Below are 20,407 nucleotides of genomic sequence, written 5' to 3' on the forward strand. Positions count from 1 at the left end.
AATTCGTGCTTGTTCTCCAGCCAACGGGCAGTGGAACCCCTGGGGGCACTGGAGTGGGTGCTCCAAGTCCTGCGATGGGGGCTGGCAGAGGCGGAGCAGGGTCTGTCAGGGTGCCGCGATCACAGGGCAGCAGTGCGAGGGCACCGGGGAAGAAGTGCGCAAGTGCAGCGAGCAGCGTTGCCCAGGTATCCCTGGAACAGCTCTTAACAATCAGTTATCTTTGAGTTGGCAAAGACTGTGGAACCAAAGCCTAATGAAACAGTTGCAATTAGCTTTTGTTTCTAGCAGCCCACAATTTTCGCTTAGGATTATTAACGTTTACAGCAGTGTATTTCACACCTATGTTGAGAAAACAGGCTGGTACAGGGCCTCCATACATATGAAAGGGTGGCTGTGCAATGAGGCTTCTTTTCTCTTGTCTGTTTGAAAAGATTCATTGCTGTCAGCTAGTGATGACATTGATTTTTCTACTTAGTTATTGTCTCCATGGAGATTCCTACTATTACCTTGGTGAGGTTCACAGTGAGGAATGGTCACCTTTACATCTTTGTACAGCACAGTTAGAATTTGCTTTAAGCTAGGAAGGATAAAATTTTAGGTCTGAGTGAAACTGGGTAGGATTTGATGATCTACAGTATAATGAAAATGCAGTAGTTGCTTTCAATATGTAAAAGACGTTAAAAAGCAGAAAAAAAATACTGTATGGGCAAGATAGTTTCTTCTCACTAATTTACAAAGGTGATTAAAATGAACAGTACATTTTTATGAATTTATTTTTATAGATTCATTACGCTTTTCAGTCAAGCACTGACTATTTGTAAAAATCACTGCTTCACTGGAGGTAGTCCCCTTGCATAAGGGCAGGTATTGGACAACTCACCTCACATTTCTTATTGGGAGCCCAATTTTCACTCATCTTTAGCAGAATCAGTGTAGAATCTGAGTCCTATTCAAGTCATCTACAATACAGTAACTACTTTATTTTATCCAAAATTCATTGATACCATAATCAATTTTACAAATAATTCTGAAAATATTAAAGACTATAATCTAAATTGTTATATAAAAGAATGTTGGCCCTGTTGTTTTTAGCATTTTTTATTGATACAAGGGCATCTATCAACAAGAGTGTGAAGCCTACAAATTTCACGTCTTCATTTTTACAGCACCGTATGAGATATGCCCAGAAGATTACGCAGCGTCCATGGTGTGGAGACGAACCCCTTCAGGAGAACTGGCATTTAATAGGTGTCCACCAAATGCAACAGGTAAAGCATCAGCAGTTGATAAGGCTGGGAATACTAATATCAAACTCAGATGCACACAGACCATTCTCCATTGAAAATCAACAATGAAGATGTCACATTTAAATTTTAAGCAGCAATCTGTGTGCTTTCATCTGCCGTGTACTGTTAAAAGGACTCAGATCATCAATCAAGCAGTCAACTAATGTGCTCCTGAGCTTTGTAGAAACCAAAACATTACCAGGACTTCTTTCCTCAAGAGAAAGGCTTGGGTAGCAGGTTCCATTCATATCTTCTGCAAACAGATCCAAGGTCTGTGTATCCCAAATCTCGGCTTCTAAGCCTGACATACTCAAGTCACCTTCTACATTACTGTTACATCATATTTGACTGTAAAATACTTATACTTCAAGTCCAATATGCATATAAAATATTAAAAGCAAAAATTAAGTGCTAACATTGAAAACATTAATTTATAAACACATTTGAAGTGCTTCTGCCATGATTCTAATTTTAGATTTGATTTACGATGCCTTTGTCCCTAAATATTTACTAACATCTTTAAACGTGTTTCAGACACAGAACCAAACACATCATACCATTTTCTTTACTAAAAAAGAACAGATATTGCAGTTAAAACCTCTTTTAAATTTGCTGTAACTAAATATACCCCAACATCTGCAAAATGAGATCACCCCTACCGCCTGAAAAATCATCCAAGACCTCACTGTCATCTTTAACAGCACAACAAAAGGAGAACACTGATGTGACACTGACTGGGATGCGACAATGCTGTAATTACAGCTCCGCATTGGAGAATAAGTGACAGGACCCCCCTCTCATGGCGCTCTGCTGTGTGGTCTCAGTGTGATGCTCCGTGAGGAGGTGTGCTCTTGTGTCTGTCTTTGTGCTCCACAGGCACCACTAGTAGACGCTGCTCTCTCGATCACCGCGGAGTGGCCTTCTGGGAGCAGCCCAGCTACGCCAGATGCATAACAAATGAATACAGATCCTTGCAGCAATCAGTAGGTGCAAAGTCAGCTTCCTTGCTCCGGCTCTGTCTTGCAGCATGCAATAAATTACGCCATACTGTGTAGCAAAGATTAACGGTTTTAAATTATGAACCAAATTAAAACACTAATATTGCAGTTTTCCATAGGTAATTGATTTTGTTGGAGCCACAAGATCCTCATTCATATAGTTTGTATTGTAATTTATTATGTTATTTTTCCTCATTTTAATTCCAGGTCCATTTGTTATTTTGGAAGCTTTTTTGATCTCTAGTATTATGATCTGATTATATTTGTAATGTGGTATTTCTGTGTTTTGGGAATTAAATAAATTAAACCTGTTTTGAGTGACACCCATAGATAATCTAAGCAGAAGGTGATTCCTTTATTAATGGAAAGGAACCTGTGCTTTAATTGTAGCATTTGACTTTTAAAACAGAACCAATTAATCCCTATTTGTCAGCCTCAATAGATAATACATACATTATACTGTCAATGTGGTCTAAATCAATGGTTAAATACCTGTACACGGAGGTATTCAGCATCAGTCCTGCCATTGAAATTGATCTGTTCTTTACATGACTGAAAACATCAAGTGATGTTATCTGTGTGCAGTTACAACCTTTTGGTTGGTTTGGATGTTCAGAAATTGTTGAATTCCATCCTTCCACTTTTATTAATCTTAGAGGGCTGTGGTGAGGCAAGCCTAGCGCAGAAGGCACAGGGCGTCATTAGTAATGGGGTATCAGTCCAGTGCATGGCATATACACACACTCACTCATACACACTGACAAAGGACAATTTAGGAGACATGTGCCATAGGCAAGTCTCAAATCCAGGACCCAAAAGCTGTGGAGCAGTAGTGCTACCACCACCCCTCCAGGTGATTATCTTCACCACAACATGTACTCTATTTGTGTGTTCAGAAAACAGCCCTAATCCTCCCCTAGTGGTAGAGGTTAGGGAAGATCACTCTTTGTTCTGCCTAATAATGCTGTACATGAGCCACACTTTGCAGGGTTTTTGCTATGCAGCCTAGACACCCCCCTCCTTTATATTCATCAGGCTGAATTATATTTGCAGTCAGTGCTTGGTACTCTGAAACATGGGGTTGCGGAGGATCTGCCACCAGAGTAATTTAGTAACTCCTAATAGCCACCCTTTTTTGGGCATCACTAAATCATGTGCAGCAGATGATATAACATAAGGTTACAAATAAGAGAAGTCAATTCGGCTCATCTAACTCTTTTGCCAATTAGCAGCTACTTTCTGAAGATATTACCCAATGTTTTCTTGGAAAATGTAATCCCTGAAAACATACCTTTTAAAAGGTCTTTTAGTACCCGAGTTTTGTAATACAGTGAGAAAATGTATAGAGCATTCTATGCCTTTCTAGATAATTGTACATTTGTACATTTTAACATAACATCCCTTGATTTAAGTTCTATTCTTTTTAATGCTGGTACTCCCCAATTTTCATGTATGTTTGCATGTAACACTCTACAGTTGTCTATATGAAATGTAATTTACTGGGTGCTTCCCAGTTCCCAGTTTTCTGTGCAGTTTCTTCAGTTTGCAGATACTCATATTTTGATATAATACTGTATGTGGAACTGACTAATCTACTGCCTACACTAGAATCTAGGTCATTGATAGTAATTAAGAAGAGCAGTGGATCTAGTATAGATCCCTGTGGTACTCCACTAATTGCATCAACCAAATTGGAGCTTTCACCCTTTATCTCTATTTTCTGTTTTTATGCATTGGACAATTTTCTACTAAAAATGTGTACTACCATGAAACCTACTGCCCACAATTTAATAATTAATTTTTTATGATGAACTCTATTCAAAGTCATCTGAAAAAATTGAACATACCATGTCATGTGCTGTATCAATATTATTGCTGTGGTTTCTAGTGTGTAAACTATCCCCTAGAATCATAGTGCTTTACAAATAATCCTCTAGTGTAGCTGTAATGATCAATTCCTTAATCTCACCACTTCTACCACAGCGATGTGAATCCCATGTGTATGCCAGAGCTGCTATTAAGCAAATATGAGCTTTCACACCCTGACCAGAATAGAAGCTCCAACACTTGTCACACTCTATGTTTATATCAAGACTTAGACCTTGAAATGACAGTGTTAATCTAGTTTAGTGTATCTTTCAGCTGGTGTACTGCCTTGTACTTGAACAAGCCCTAAATTCTTCAACATTCCTTCACTTCAGGATTGTATTAAGACACTGAAGCAATGTCTACCACATGTTAACATATAACTCTGTTTATTATAGATTAAGGGGTACCTCGCCAAGGGACAGAGGATGTTGGCAGGTGATGGAATGTCTCAGGTGACCAAAACCCTCTTGGATTTGACCCAGAGAAGAAATTTCTATGCTGGTGACCTTCTGTCCTCTGTGGAGATCCTCCGGAATGTTACAGATACATTTAAAAGAGCCAATTATGTCCCATCCTCTGATGATGTGCAGGTAAGCATGCCGTTGTCAAGAGGCAAGAAAAAAACTTAATCTCCTGAGACAGAAGTTCCTTAAAAAAGGAAAGTGGATTTTAGTGAAATGTCAGATGTCATTGCATATAGGTCATAAATGGTTTGAAGAATGTGGCTTTCTTCATCTACCGTCTTCATTTATTTTATTTAAAAAGGTGTCTGTGCCATTTTTTGTTCTATGCAGGCATTTTACTTTAGTTTTTTTTCTGCAGAGGAATTACCACCAGAGGGAGCAAACACATACACGGTGAAAGCAAGACAAACTCAAGGGAGAGCTTCAACTCTTAGTTGTTTGATGTGACTTGTATCAAAGAAGCATCCCCTGATTTTTAAAAATATTTCAGTGATACAATATTTCATAGTGCAAGCAGATTTATATTGTAAATTATTTTCCTTGATGTGGTTACACATATTATTCACAGCATGTTTGGATGTTCCAAGAATATAAATAAAATAAATAATGACTAGGTTCTCAGAATGTAATATTTTTTCCAGTTGAATAAGTTAGCATACATTTAAGTGTAGTTCATTTTCGCTGTCCTCTCATTTCCCTTAATTGTCTTTTTAAGATTTCAAAATTTGATTATTAGTGCTTTATTCTTGTACATCCTAAGGAAATTCTCAGTGACAGATGCCTGTCATTCCTCATTTTAAAATTGGTTCAGGTCCACTCATGCCTGTAATAATGCAACATTACATCCAAACTATTATTTTTAAAAAAACTCTGCTTAGCTTTTGACTTGTGTGACAGGATTTTAAGAACTGCAGTGATTTATCTCATGGATTAAAAACTCTTGAGGTGTTTCTGTCTATGAGGCATCATCCAGCAAGTCATCTCTTATGTGTAACAAAACTCTCCTGGGTCCATCTGAAGCAGCAGAAAAATATTTTATTCAGCAGAGAGCATTCAGACAAGAGGTATCCCCGGAGAACAGCTTGACGTATCTCCTATTGTTTGTTGGAATCCAACAACAACGCAGGGAGGATTATCGATTTGCTTTATTCCTAAATGGTCTTTTGTGATGCTTAAAATAGGTCCCGTAGACATTACTGCTTCACAAGCATATCTGTTTTGAGATTGCTTACAAAAGCTGCACTTTTTTCTCCTCTTGAAATTCAGAAGTGTAACTTGTTCTCTCTGGGCAGTGTGACTAGGTCTTATTATTCCAGACAGCTCCCTCCACCCACCCCACACCCAGCTGGCAAGGGATACGCTGATGAAAGCACATTTAGTGCAGTTAGAGCACACCTCAGTGCACAAATAATACTACAACAGCAATTAAGTGCTGCACACCTGTGGTCATATAATTATTATTTCAAGGAGAAAAAGGAAGACAATTAATGACACACCTCAAAATGTGGTTATTTACAGCATGTTACTTACTACAATGTTGTCACTTTCTTTGCCACAGAACTTTTTTCAAATTATCAGTAATCTTTTGGAGGAAGAAAACAAGGAGAAATGGGAAGATGCCCAACAGGTATGACAAATTTGATGTTTTTCCATTATTCTTTGATATTATCGATCGCTATTGAATTTGGATATCAATACCAAAAACATATTCATGTTCAAAATGTTTCATGGTTTATTGGAAATATTTGATTACTACAGCCCTTTTTAAAATGCATATAAAAATGTTGATATACAGTAACTTATTTAAAATAGGCACTTTTTGCAAATTTGCATTATATGAACTGGCTTAAGCCTTCACCTGAGCAAACCAAAAATGTCTTTAGATTAAAGTCTGGAAAACTGGAATTTGTCACATATCTCAAAGAAGCTGTGTTCTAGGTACAGCTTTGCCATGTTTTGAATCTTCAGAAATTGTGCATTAGTTCAGGACAGGGAAACCTAAATCCCTGGATGTGAATTCCTCTCAGCCGAAATACCCCTGGGATCCACAAGGGGGCAGCAGCATCGTCACAGCTGATTATTAGTTGCATTACAGCTCTCAGTACTGAAGATTCGCCATTGCTCAGCAACAATCGCTCAAAACCTTGGCACTGAAATTTTTCACATTCTTTTCATATTTTCATAGAGATTCACAATTTGTCAAACTCAGAAGCTTAATGTTTGAATCATGTATTCTGCATATTAAAATTACATCTGCAACACCTCTAATGAATTTCAGGTAAACTGACGAGTTGAAAACCTTTCTTTTTTAAAACAACAGAATGACCATTCTTAGTTATACCCTCCCAGTTTAGAAGACAAGATTAAGTTTTTCACATCTCGACTGTCGGCTATGAGCTCTAAGGTGCCACACAGGGGAGAAGGAGAAAGTGTAGGCAGCCACCTCCATCTCACATCCTGTAACACGTTGCAGGCAACACAGCCCCGTGCGGACCGTTCAGTGCTGATTGCAGGAGAGGCCAGGGAGCCTGCAGGCCTTGCTGTGTCGCTAGGGACCATGGTGACCAATTCCAGCGGCCCTCAGTTGGTAATCCTGGTCACAGCTGCCTAGTGACGTGACCCAGTCTTGAACCTGCGGTCACAGAGCTCACCCTTAACTTGGGCGAGAGCTTTGGTTGTTTGAGCGACTGGTTGGCCTTCAGAAGTCTTCTTGATCTATTGTTTCTATATATGGGAGTATCTTGCTTCTTCTTCTCATCCTCTAAAACTATGTAACCAAATGAGGTAAATATACGGGATCTGTAGTGCCACTTTCATATGATATTTGAATTAGCTTTGATCAGGCTTGGGGTACTGAGATCACAGAAGTTTAGAGGTTTGACTTTTAATACCATAACATTAAATTTGTAAATAGTATTAGTAAGGATTTGTCTGTTTCATACCATAGAAGGTTATCAAGAGAAATTAAGTGCCAGTTCAAATGTTTCAATGACAGGTTGCGAAACTATATTCAAACACCCATCTTCACATTAAAATGCTACTCGGTGTTAGTTGGTCTACAGATGAGCTATCTTTAAATACAGAAGATGGGTGTTTTACCCATTGGCTTACTTCTTCTGTTGACTTCAGATACTATACATTCAACACAAATACACACGAAGGCATGGGATCCAGCATTGTTGTTAGAAATGTATCTGGGACACAGAAACTGCATATAGTCCTAATATTGGCAGACTGTCTTACAATAGCCAACAGATAAAAAAAAACACACATTGTAGGTATCTGCTGCATGTGTGTGCTCTACTTTTCTAAAAGCACACATTAAACCAAGGAAACTGAAATAATTTTCAAAATACAATGTGCATGTACAGATGGCACATCTGTTAAGCCCTTAGAAATGTGTGCAAAACCAAGGCATTTGTTGCAGAATCTCTCCATTTCATATCCTGAAGCAGCTGTGTCAGTAATTGCCAGGGGTTCAAGTGTGTTGTCATAGACATTTCCCATTATTCACAGTTCAGAAGCCCTTTCTTTTGCTCTGCAAACTGAGAAAATACAATTCAGACCCTGAGCATCCTAGAGAGCAAGGAGAGAGAGGCTGTCAACAGCTTCTTTGTCTAACAAAGTGCGACAAAAAAGTTAAACATTCATTAGTGCTGCATTTCTCTATGGATGTGGGACCATCAGGTTAGACTATTCTTACCCATAGGTGATAGGTGAGGACATTGGATTTCAGCCAGTTTTTCCAATAATTTTTATACTTGTCCTTTTCGTCCTTTTCTTTCATTAGATTACTATTCAGCGCTCTTGCGGTGAGGTACATATATCACTGTCTGTATGGAGATGTCCACTGAATGACTTTAGGAGAGTATAATACCAATGTCACATGGGAGCTAATGTGCTGTTCTAGTGGTGGTCTTGCTACCGCCTCCTTCTGCAGACTTTACCCATTAAAGGGCTATTCTTTTGGGAGTATAAAAGTATTCTGTTACCATGGCAAGTTATTTGATAAGAATTGTATGCAGTTCAGTCTCAGTGCCTGAAGGGCAATATGATACATTATTCTTCCAAAAAGAGCATACTGCCTGCTGCCTGTGTGAAACTTTTATGGTACACTCCAATAACAGAGCACTGGGCTAAGAGAAGATTTGCTGATGTTTAGTTTCAGTTTACACATACAGTATGGTGAAAGTTACAGTATACTTTTTAAACATGAGACTATTTATACTCACAACAAAACATATATGAGTGTTAATAATTGAATGACTCCTGAAAGTTTTACTTTGCTCTAAATTGCATCGTGCAGTGTAGTGTCATTAGAACACTCATTCATTTAAAAAACAAGGGCAAGAAGGGCTGCCTTTAAGTCAGGCTAGAGGTATTATGTTTTTATTTTATTTTCCCATAGACCTTGTTTTGTACTGAAGAATACAAGCTTCAAAAACATCAGCTTGTATTCTTGTATTCAGCTTGTAAGTTTAGAGCTTACATAAAAGCATCTGAGACTGAACATAAAGTAGACAGGTGTGAGGTAAAACTATTGCACTAATAACCTGTGTCTGTGGTTCTCTTAGGTTTGTTGCCAATAAGTCTGATGATTTTTTAACTGTATACAAACGCTCTAATAATACTAGGGCAAACATTTTGGCTAGCATTATGTAGTAAACACCATAACCTACACATTAACAAAGAAATTTGCAAACAATAAGCTTAAAGGGGAACCACATCACTATTTTTACATTTCAAGGTTATAAAGAATCAGCATTGAAGAGATCTTTTCAAACCACAGTGAAAGTACAAAGTACATGGTAACGTGTAAAACCTCCAATTTAAATCACAATATAGACAAAATTTCCAGGTATGCAGAGCACCATAATGCCGTCATTGTCGGCGATTCAGAACAAGGCAACAAAACATCCAGTGATGTGAAACGAACCTATGACATTTTAAACAGGCATGCTCGTGAATACATCTCTTTTAATTAATATAGTCATAGAGACATATAGAATGCACATCTTAACTTAGATCTTAAACATAATTATGATACAATGGATCATTTAAATTGGGAAGATAGAAATAAATGGTAGCAATGGCACCTGGTTGAGTACAAGATTTGGTTCAGTATCAGAAATCAAAATATATTTCATATTACGAACTGTCAGGCTTCATAATCATGTAAACTCCTCTTTAACATATCGACCTTGAGACAGTTTGCTGACAAATACTACTTGCTTGTTAACTCTGCATGCAGATCATGTTGGAACATTTCTGCGGTTGGAATAACTTGCACTTATTTTCTCATAAATTGTGCTCAGTCTCTTCGAGAAACTTGTTGATGGGACCACCATCAGTGTCCATGTTTATTACCCATCTTTTGGGTAACTGAAAATCCAGTGGAAGAGGAAACAGTCTGACTTTCTGCTAATGCGATCCATGTTATGTGTGTGACCACTATGTTCTGCACAGTCAACTGCTGAACAGTGAGGCATAGTTTAAAATATACACATGAGTTGAGAGAGACAAAAAAAAAACAAGAGACCACGACCAAGATTCCCTTTTTGTTCTCCAATGACTAGTGAGCAGGAAAGGTTGATTTTATGTCACAATTCTGGTGAACTCTCGATCTCGCCCGTGGCAAGACCAGCGGTTTGCGACAACATGGCGATTTTGTGCAGAATCTGGAATTTGTAAACGTTTGAGATACCATCAATTAATATATTTTGTTACAGAGATTTAATAACCAGTCTGAGGAATCAGGACTGCAGTTCCCCTTTAAGAAGTGCCTGAAAACAAACTGCAGAAAGGTGCCGGTGACAGTAAATTATTAGTGAAATGAAATGACGTCTGTGATAAAAACTTCAGGATCTCAATATATATGAAATGAGATAGATGATCAATTCTGCTGAATAAAGGTCTTCTTAATGTGTGTGCCAATGTGTAGCATTAGGGGAGCCAAAGAATTCTGCTGATGAGTTTCTTCATACAGTATATTGTAAAGTCTAATGTTTGTCTTAGTCTAAGCCTTTTATTTTAAAATAATTGCAGTTTAGCATCGTGCCTTTGGATTTATTGAAAGATGGCTGCCCTTATCATGGAGGTTATTATTTCTACAATGATGTTTTGATGTGCTCTGACAAACGTTCTTGATAGCTGAAGTACCTTCTGAAAATAGTTGCCTGATCATAACAAAGCTGTCAGTCATTTTTTGTTTGGTTCCATTTATATTATTTTTGTGACACATGATTTAGACATTTAAATGATGTACAAAAACAGAACAAAAAGAGAACTAAACAATACAAGACACCCCCCACGCACAATTTATCAGTAGTCACCTCTGAGGTTCTCACAAAGTACCCCTAAAATACACCACAGAGTAAGAATATGAGTGCATCCGCAGCTGCACTTCAATCCTCCTTCCATGCAACCCCCTGGCACCGCGTGTCTGAGCAATTGAGAGCTGCATATAAATCACGTGAAGTGGTAGCAGGCTCCCCACAGAAACCCAACATCTTGGTAAGAGCAATCAACCAGCTCCTTTCACGCCGCTGTGTAAGGTCCAGATTGGCATTATAATTTAGCATGTGTGCGAGGCGAGAACAAGGAATGTGCTTGTTTACAAGGACACACTGGAAACTAACTAAACAAGTTTCCTTAGCTTAAACGCATCCAGACTCTTCCACAATAAATAAAATGGTGCCCAGAGCATACATAAAAGATTAGGAACATGTTTCATATGATAGCATCTGAATGAAATTAAGTGCACTCTGTGATACAAAATTCTTTGAATTTGATGTCTAGAGTGATACAGTGGCACAGAGGTTAGCTTTTCAGTGCTGGGGCCCTGGGTTCAATTCCAGGTCTGTGCTTCTTTCTGTGTGGAGTTTGTATGTTCGCCCTGTGGGTGCTCCAGTTTCATCCCACAGTCCAAAATACACCTTGATAGGTTTCTGGGCTTTTGTATCACACCTGAAGAAGGCTCCACAGCATGGAATAAACCTTTACTTGTTCCTTTGCAGCCTACGCATACTGACACCGCTACCTACTTGACGACTAGTATTTTTGGAAACCAAATTTATATTTCAAATTCCTTTGTTTTGCCCCTGCAATCCGGCAGATTATACGTTGGTTGCACAGACATTCTTGCTCCCCAGGTGACAACAGAAGCACACATTGCAGAGTGGAGATGTGTGTAACAGGGACAGAGAAGTCAGGTACCTTGTATTGAGATTGCAAGTCCTAGAATGAGTGAAGGCCATTCTCATTAAAAATCTTGGCTAAAATATGAATTTCTTTATTTCTCCAAAGTGGAAAAGAGAAAGAGGAATTGCCTGAGTTTATGATTCACAAACAGGAATGTTGTGAATCTTTCCACTAAACAAATATAATCTCCAGTGTCTAAGGGTAACACCCATATATACTAAATCTTGAAGTGTATACTGTATATGGGGAGAAACTAGACTTTCTTCACATACAGAAGATGACAAAGCAGAGCAGTATCAGGACGAAAACCAAACAGTGATCATTAATCAAATTATTAATATATCTTGGCTGAGCCCCTCAATGCTGCAGAATGGAGAATACACCTTTGCTGCAGTTCTATATGAATTCAGAGATTGTGGTGTGCAATCTATCCCACTAACCTAATGGAGAAGGAAGAGGAATCACACAACTTAAAAAGCAGCGAGCACATTCTTTTCATTATGGAGACACATGAAGCTTGTCCAGTTAGCAACTACCCGTTTCGAAGAAGCACTGCTGCTTGTTAACACCACTGCTGAAGGCTAATAAAAATATAACTCTATTAATATATCCAGAAATTTCCAAATCAGCTCATCAAAACCCTTTTTTGTGTCCAGAAAAAGCAGCACAAGGAGAGACAATTTGCACAGAAGTAGGGTCTGTATAACACAGTTAAACACACAAATATTACCAGACAAACACCCTGTGAAAAATATCTCTGATCATGGTGTGCTAATTTAATCATTCAGGCCTCCGGCTGGGATGATAACACCTTAGGATACAGCTTGGCATTAAAGTAAATCAGAGACATAAGACAGTTGCTCTCTTCAAAATATGAAATCTTTATCTTTTTTTAAACAAAGTAAAGATGTAAGAGCAGTATTAACATCCCTTAGAAAAGAGCCTTCCACAGTTGTCATACAGTAGATATATCATATCAAGCACAAGAGGAGCTAATTGGGGCCAAAACGTTAGATAAAATTCAAGAGCAATGTCATGAATGTCAGGTTTGTCATGTCCTGGACCACTTACTTTCTATCTCAGATAGGAATATACTGTATAGTAGGTACCTCTTCACTTAATTAATCTTTCGTCTGAAGAGAAGGGAGAAACCTCATACAATTTTTCAGGTTAAATCGATTTTTTAAAGTATAATTTAGAATAACAAAAGCAAAATGTGGTGTTTTTCCATAAGGAGTTCGACAGTGCTTTCGGAACTGTGCTTCGTAACTAGATACATCAGCATAAAGCAAATTAACCTTTTTTAACAGTTCTGTTAAAAAAACCGCGTTTCAGTTTAGAGAAGTAGGAAAATGTATCTATAATTTATCAGTTCTCTAGCAAATTACAAACGCTAAAGCAAAAATGAACTAAAATATATAAAGAACATTTTACCTTACCTTGAGAAAGTGCTTCCGTTTACTATTTTAGTATGAGAATTCAAGCGTTTCTAAAAAAACATTACAACAAATCTGTCTGCTGAAGCCCTACACATTCAAATCGAGCGGCTCTAGAAAAAAAGCTCATCTGATTGGTTCAAACAGCTGTCATTCGGACCACTCAGGGATTAAACCCTCCTCTCTATAGCAGGCAAGCATGTTTTTTATTTTGCTAAACCTATTTATTCTGAATACTGTATAAGACCATAAATACCAGAAAAGTGCAAAACAAATTAATACAATATATAATATATATAAATAAAAATATATAAAAACATTTAGAAACACCTTTTAAACTGGAAGCATTATTAGAGGCCTCTCTGGGGCTGCTAAAACCAAAATACAACAGTAAAATGTATTCTTTTCATTATTTATATTACTTATTGGACATTTTTGGAAGTCTGAGAAAACCAATTAATGTCCTGTCTTCATAAAAAAAAATCATGCAGATTTTTTTGTATACTTGTTCAAGCACTTTCAACTTTTTTCCACGGTACTAGACATTTTATAGAAGACCTGGAAAAATACATTAACATCCTACATTAAGTGTCCCACAACTTCAGTTTGAAGAAAAATAAATGGGAGACAGTAGCCCCAGCTCAGCGATCTGTATCATGTCTCAGAAGGGCCAGGGTCATCATAGCTCATCCCACACTCCCACTCCATTCTCAATCCATAACACTCCCATCATTGAGACAGTCCAGCGTACCAAATTCAAGTAAAAACATTTATAATAAGTCCTTTGTCCCCTCTGCAATAAAACTGCTCAATGAATGTATGTAAATATATATTACCTCCACTACCTATTTATTTAACCATTCGTTCATGTTTCACATACTGTTGTTGTGTTTCCATGTACCCCTTGTGATTTTATGTGGCTATTATGCGTTGCTGTGTGTTTTATACGTTTATGTGAGAAGCCAAAGACAAATTTCCACTGTAGTGGACATACTTTTTTTTTTCATTTTTGGAACATTTAAACAACGAGCATGTTTCACATGATACTTTAGCCTGTATAAAACATAAACATTACCCTCTGGGTATCAGAAACCTTATTTAGTTTCAGAAGACAATAGTGTCTGGAGTGAATAAAGTATACACACCAGCTACTATAAACGAGAGATGACAGAAATACAAATTTCTAGAAATAGAAATGATATTCTTACCTATATTATCTATATTATATTAGCTTAACAGAGCTTTGACACTTGTACCATTGTGTCACCATGTTACAAAGTCAAAACACAAGTGCAGTCCTCCCCACACACACAATTCAGTCCACAAAAATTGGAAAATAATCTTCCTAAGTAATGAAAAAAAGGCATGTCAAAAATATCAATTTAAAAAATCAGTCAACAATTAGTAAAAAAGAATAGGAAAATCCCACTTATCTAGACCACAAGAAAAAACAATCATGATATACAGTATTTATCCAGCAACCAACAAAAATAAAATAAAGCCAATCAAGTATCATTTTGAATTAAAAAATAAATGTAGAGGGAAAATGTCAATGCGTACTTAACACAATCTCAACACACATATCACACTGTTGATGGCTTCCCATTAAGTACATTAACACAACAACCTGACATCAGCCCATGCAACCAAATCACAACAAAGAAAGTCAGCCAGAGGAGTCTAGTCACATTGTCGCAATGTGTACAGAACATTGGCTCTTTATCTGGGTCATTCTATTCCATCTCAGGAAGCAAGCCCTTTAGGTCTGTTGAACTCCTCTGCTTCCTTAACTTACATAAACAGTCATTGCCTGTCAGCATGGAGAATTATGAGCACCATGGGATATAATAAAAAGGACTGTATGTCATCTGCCATCAATGACTTCCCCTTTCCTGAAAAAGCACGGTTCGTCTGGCAATCAAGGAGATGAATTTCACCACACTCAATTCAGCAAGTGAACAGGGCCAAATTACCTGTTTTCTCTCTGAAGGAGGTCCCTGAAAAGAAACTTGTTAATGATTCTGAAAGAGCAATCTCCATACATTCTGTGGAGTTGTTCAAATTAAGATTGTATCTGCTAAAAATGTAAAACCATTAGCACAACACATGGATGAGGACATGGTGTACAGAAGAAGGCTTCGTTTTTGGCCATTGGAACCCTTTCCATGACAAACGCCATCTGTTCAGAGACGATGGATTATATGTCAATGAAATGGGCAGCAGTTGTCTTGGCACAAGGATCCACAAAGAAATACAGAAACATGCAAACGACTAGAATGGAAGAGGGGAGATGCAGAAGAAAATCCAAAAGGAAGTAAAATAGAAAAGAACAAACAAAGGGAAAAAAACAAAGGATTACGTAATTAAATGCTAATACCCAAGTGTTAGGAGCTTTGAAACAAATTACTGTACATGAGATAGAAGCTGCCACATGAGCAGGCGTTTATGATGGACAGTAATCCCATGCCAGCCACAAGGGTCACATTCCTTAAAGCCCTTGCAGCAGGAAAATCTGAGGCTGGTGAACTCAAGAGCTTATGAGGAAGATAGGGTTAGAGGAACATAAGTCATGATTCAGCCTTCCGTATTAAAATCCCTCAAACATTTTCACCTATAGTCAAGTAAAACAGTGACATCTGAATAAAGAAAAACACAATACATCATTATATTTGGAAATTATATTTTATAATATATAAATGATTTTTTCCTAACATAATCCTTACCTTTATTGCTGTGATTAGACCCATGTAGTATGGGGCGAATAGCGTCTACAAGACCTTAAGCGACATCACTGTTACACTTCTTACACTCGCTCTGATAGCTTTGTTACTTTTGTTTTTTTAGGAATTGTAGATTCATTTACATCGAACAACAGACCAGCAGCACTATTCCTTAGTTCTTCACACAACTTATGAAGTACTTTCTCTTATGCTTAGGAGACATCTTAATTTATTGATTTATTATTATTTAACAATGACTATTACTTTTATTAAGGAGAATTATAACAATATAGTACTAACACTTCTTTGTACAATCAAATATCAATAACCAATGCAATATTGTACTAATATGCACAGAACACCTAAAGAATGTGAGAGAAATTGAGCCAGAATGCACTGGCGCAGCTCAGGGTTGCTTCTTGAACTCACAGATACTTCAAGATTGGTCAGTGACTGAGGGGATCTTTAAGATGGGGAGGTACTGTGATGCTTAATAAAAAATGAGGTTGTGCAGCAAGGGTGAACTTCTGCAGAGACCCCTAGATGTTTCCTATGGGACGTATTCCTTTCCAATTGGTCAAGTACTGGATCTTACCAAGCACCTTCTAGGAGTCCAAGTGCCATTATACCTCAAACCCAGGGCTGCCACCACAACAGCTTGATCAGAAAGATGCTTTTCACGATGGTACTCGAAGCTTGAGGTTAACAGCCACACTTTTTGCCTCACTGTAAGAGGTGGCTGTGAACACCACTGCCAATCTGCAAACCTCTTTTGTGCTTGAGTGGCTTTGAGGAGATTTTGTTTAACCCAGGACCATGTCTGATGAAGATTGAGTCCTGCTTCATCCACAAGTAGAGCAAATGTGCTGGAGGAGTCCAGGAGCTGGAGATGTGTCTGAAATCCATCAGCATACTGAAACACTGATGTCCCAGTGGAAGTGTTGGTTAAGATATTGTGGAAAAGCTTGGCCCAGGGGAGAAGTTGGTACTAATTATTCTGACACTCTCATACATGACATTGCTAGTTCTTTTCAGGCTCCTCATCAATTTTTTCAATATGACCATGAGAGATTGATTTTCATGCAAAGTTTTCTGCAGAAGGCACACCAGAATCAAGATAAAAATTAAAGTCTCCAATAAGAGTTTTCTGTGGGTATGCCATGAAAACGGAAGATATGCCAAGCAAAACTATCTTTCATATACTGTATGGTGCAGTGGGGAGTTTCTTTAAAGGAATAAAATGTGCAGCCTTACAGAATATGTCCACCACCACTAATATAGAAGTGTAACCCCTGGATTTCAGCATGTCGGTGATGAAGGCTGCAGAAATGTGTGTCCACAGCTTGTTGGTCTGAGTTCTGAGATCCTTAGGCTGGTTGCATTTAGGGCAGGCAGTGACACATTGTGCATCATCCTTGGCCCACGAAGCCCACAAAAGTATCTTCTGAGAAGAGTCTGTCTGTGTTTGATGCCAGGATGACAAGTAATTCTGGAGGCAGGGGCCATTTGAGAACCTCTATTGTGAATAAAAATCACAAACCAGGTGAGAGACAAAGAGAGCTCTTACCCCAAAATTCTATCCAACCATGCATGCCATGTAATCATGTAATCTATAATACTATAGTATATTATTACTATATTATTGTAATATATTATTAACAATAGTTCAGCTTGTTCCTTATATTTTGTATCAATATTTGTCTGCTATCTTGTCCAGCAACCAAATCATGTCACATTCTTGGCTGCTAATGACCTCATGTCTCAGTCTGTTAGCAGACTGAGACAGTGCATAGAGGTCAAAACATTAATTCTAGAAATAATAACATACATTTCTTATTGGGGGTGGAAGAGAGGGACTGTCTCGCAATAAAACAAAGTGCATCATGTTCAAAATAGCTGCGTGCAAATAGAGAAACAGGAACTACATATTACATGATGCAGCACGTTCGCAAGGACAAAAGAACAAACTGGAACAGGTGTAGGCAAACCTGGACCTAGAGCAATAGAGTTCAAAAAGTCTTAAATTGCACCTTTAAATCAGCTGATTGTTAAGGCTTGGAAGAACTTTGAGCTTTGATCAATTTAGTAAGTGGTTCAGTTAAGTCAGAAATGGTCACAAGCGATCCTTGAGAGCTACGGAGTGTTGTTATACTGAACTTAAAAAACTTGTAGATGCAAAAAATCTTTATTTTTATAGCAAGTGAATTTACATAGATTTGGTTAGGTAGATAGGCAATTTTATTATGCTGATTAACAACTAGCATCTACAAGCTTTATCAACAGGGGTCTAGTGTAAAGGTCACAGGATAGTAGCATGAATGGCCATCTCTGGAAACAATACAAGCTCTACATCTGCAGCATAGGCTTTGACTGGATTACAGATGCTGTCTTGTGGAACTGTTTACTGGTCTCTGGGCCCTAAATGCCACACATTACCCTAGCTCATCTCACAGAGGGGCCCAAGTTTGGCAAGCAGGACTGCAATGGCATAACTGTTACACGTAAAACCATCATGAGGACATGCGTTGTCTTGCTGAAATGTCACATGATCCCATAGGAAGTGCAGCAAGTGCTCTTGAAGTTCATCACTCCATGCTTTGTTCCACACAGATCTACCCCGTGTCTGTTGAGCTAATGCAGGTGATTGAAGACTTCATACACATTGTGGGCCTGGGAATGAAGGACTTCCACAACTCCTACCTGATGACTGGAAACCTGGGTATGTAGAACAAGAGATTTTTTTTGCTGCATTTGCTGAACTCTAAATCATTAATTCAGACATATAAGCATTAGGTACTGCTCTAATGTCCCGTGTCAATTACCCGACGTTCATTAATTCAGAATTAATGTGCATAATGTCCAGGAAGTAATTTGCATAAATCAATAACATTAATTAAGCTCCATATTAAAATGTGCTAGATTGTTACAGAAATACTTTCATAAGATATTATACAATTTATCAGCTACTTATGAGTGTATAGAAGAGATGAAGTCTTTGTAAATGGTACATAATGTAAGACCAAGATTTCTCAAATGTAAAATACATTTTGATAGTTTGATTACTATTAAACAAGATGAACTGAACAAGATGCCATGTGTAATTGGTACAGTAGTTCGAACAAAGATAAGCTTCGCCTTCTTCAATATTATAGCATGTTTTTAAATCATCAAAAAGAGAAATACACTGTGCTGTGGATTCTTTGGATAATTTAAGTCAAAAACTGATTAATAACTAAACTAAAATGCACTGAAAAAACTGTGAAGTTTATTTTTCCATGTAATGCTGGTACCAGTTTTTTTTCCCAACAAAACACGGTAATTGTGGTAATTATTGCCTTTTTCCAAGAGACGACCAAGAGTTTTAAAGTTCTGAGGTCTTTATTCATAAGGATTCTAAGAGGAAAAAAAAATTAAATTTGTTTTAAGAACCGCTGAAAAAAACACTGTCAGTGAGTTCAGTTAAGCCAGAACACAGATGAAGTTTACAAAATGATACTGTTATTTATATGTGATTTTAGTTGGTAAATACTGTATTTTAAAAGGTATACTATATCTTAAAATGGAGAGACATAATAAAATATAATCTATAAATGTACTTCTAGCAGCTCACTTACTAAAATTGCTAAAGATATTAAGAACTGAAGTTAAGGAAAATCTAATGAAAATCTGTATAGTGTCCAGAACACTATAATTCTCTTAAGACTGCTCTCGGTAATATGACTTCTGATTTACAGTACAGTGCGCAGCACACTGATCAAAACTGGACATTGTTGTGCGGGAATTCACATTATTTTCCTGACATTTCTGAAATGTGCAAATATGACTGAAACCTTGAATAAAATTTTAGAGTTCAATATTTTTTATTGTTTAATAAGTTACATGGTTGACAAAGTAAGCAAAGTTTTGAATCGTAAATTCCTGACCCCTTGCGAGCTGGTCCAGAATTAATTTTTGTAGTGGAGTGTTACCTCCTGTGTTATTTGGTGATATGTCATCAAAATCTAAACAGGAATATTGAAATTGAAGACAAAAATCTATCCTTCAATAGACGTCTTCTACTCACATTTGCAGAGCATTTCTCTACATAGCTGTATACATCAACCATTTTTTCCCTTCCTCTTTCAAATCAAGCATTTTGACAAACACAAACCCTCATTGGCTACATCTGTCGAGACGATGCCTTTGGGTATCACCTTCCTTAGACCATTCTCACTTTGTTTTGCTGTTTCAGCACTTAAGTTTTAACATTGTCCTGCTTTCATTTTATTAGATAAGATGTGCTGTAGTTTATTTCATAGTTTAATAAAGATACTGTAAAACAGTTACTATTGATTGCAAGAGAACTATTTTTCCCTATAATGTCTCATCTCTAAGACTCATAAAGAATCTGCCACAATCAACAAAAAAAGAAGTCATCATAATGATTTTTTTTCC

At 37.5% G+C, this 20,407-nt stretch overlaps 1 protein-coding gene across 1 annotated transcript in view; it reads left to right on the top strand.

Moving 5' to 3' along the window:
- adgrb3 (adhesion G protein-coupled receptor B3) overlaps positions 1 to 20,407 on the top strand; it is a 182,374-nt gene that overhangs the window by 83,222 nt on the left and 78,745 nt on the right. The window contains exons 7-12 of the mRNA XM_088934242.1: positions 21 to 185; positions 1,167 to 1,268; positions 2,163 to 2,269; positions 4,549 to 4,743; positions 6,176 to 6,244; positions 18,584 to 18,692. Of these exons, the coding sequence (XP_088790368.1) occupies positions 21 to 185; positions 1,167 to 1,268; positions 2,163 to 2,269; positions 4,549 to 4,743; positions 6,176 to 6,244; positions 18,584 to 18,692 (747 nt within the window). The remainder of the gene's footprint in view (positions 1 to 20; positions 186 to 1,166; positions 1,269 to 2,162; positions 2,270 to 4,548; positions 4,744 to 6,175; positions 6,245 to 18,583; positions 18,693 to 20,407) is intronic.

Source organism: Atractosteus spatula, chromosome 15 (genome assembly GCF_055471065.1).
Source record: "Atractosteus spatula isolate fAtrSpa1 chromosome 15, fAtrSpa1.hap1, whole genome shotgun sequence".
Lineage (NCBI taxonomy): Eukaryota > Metazoa > Chordata > Actinopteri > Semionotiformes > Lepisosteidae > Atractosteus > Atractosteus spatula.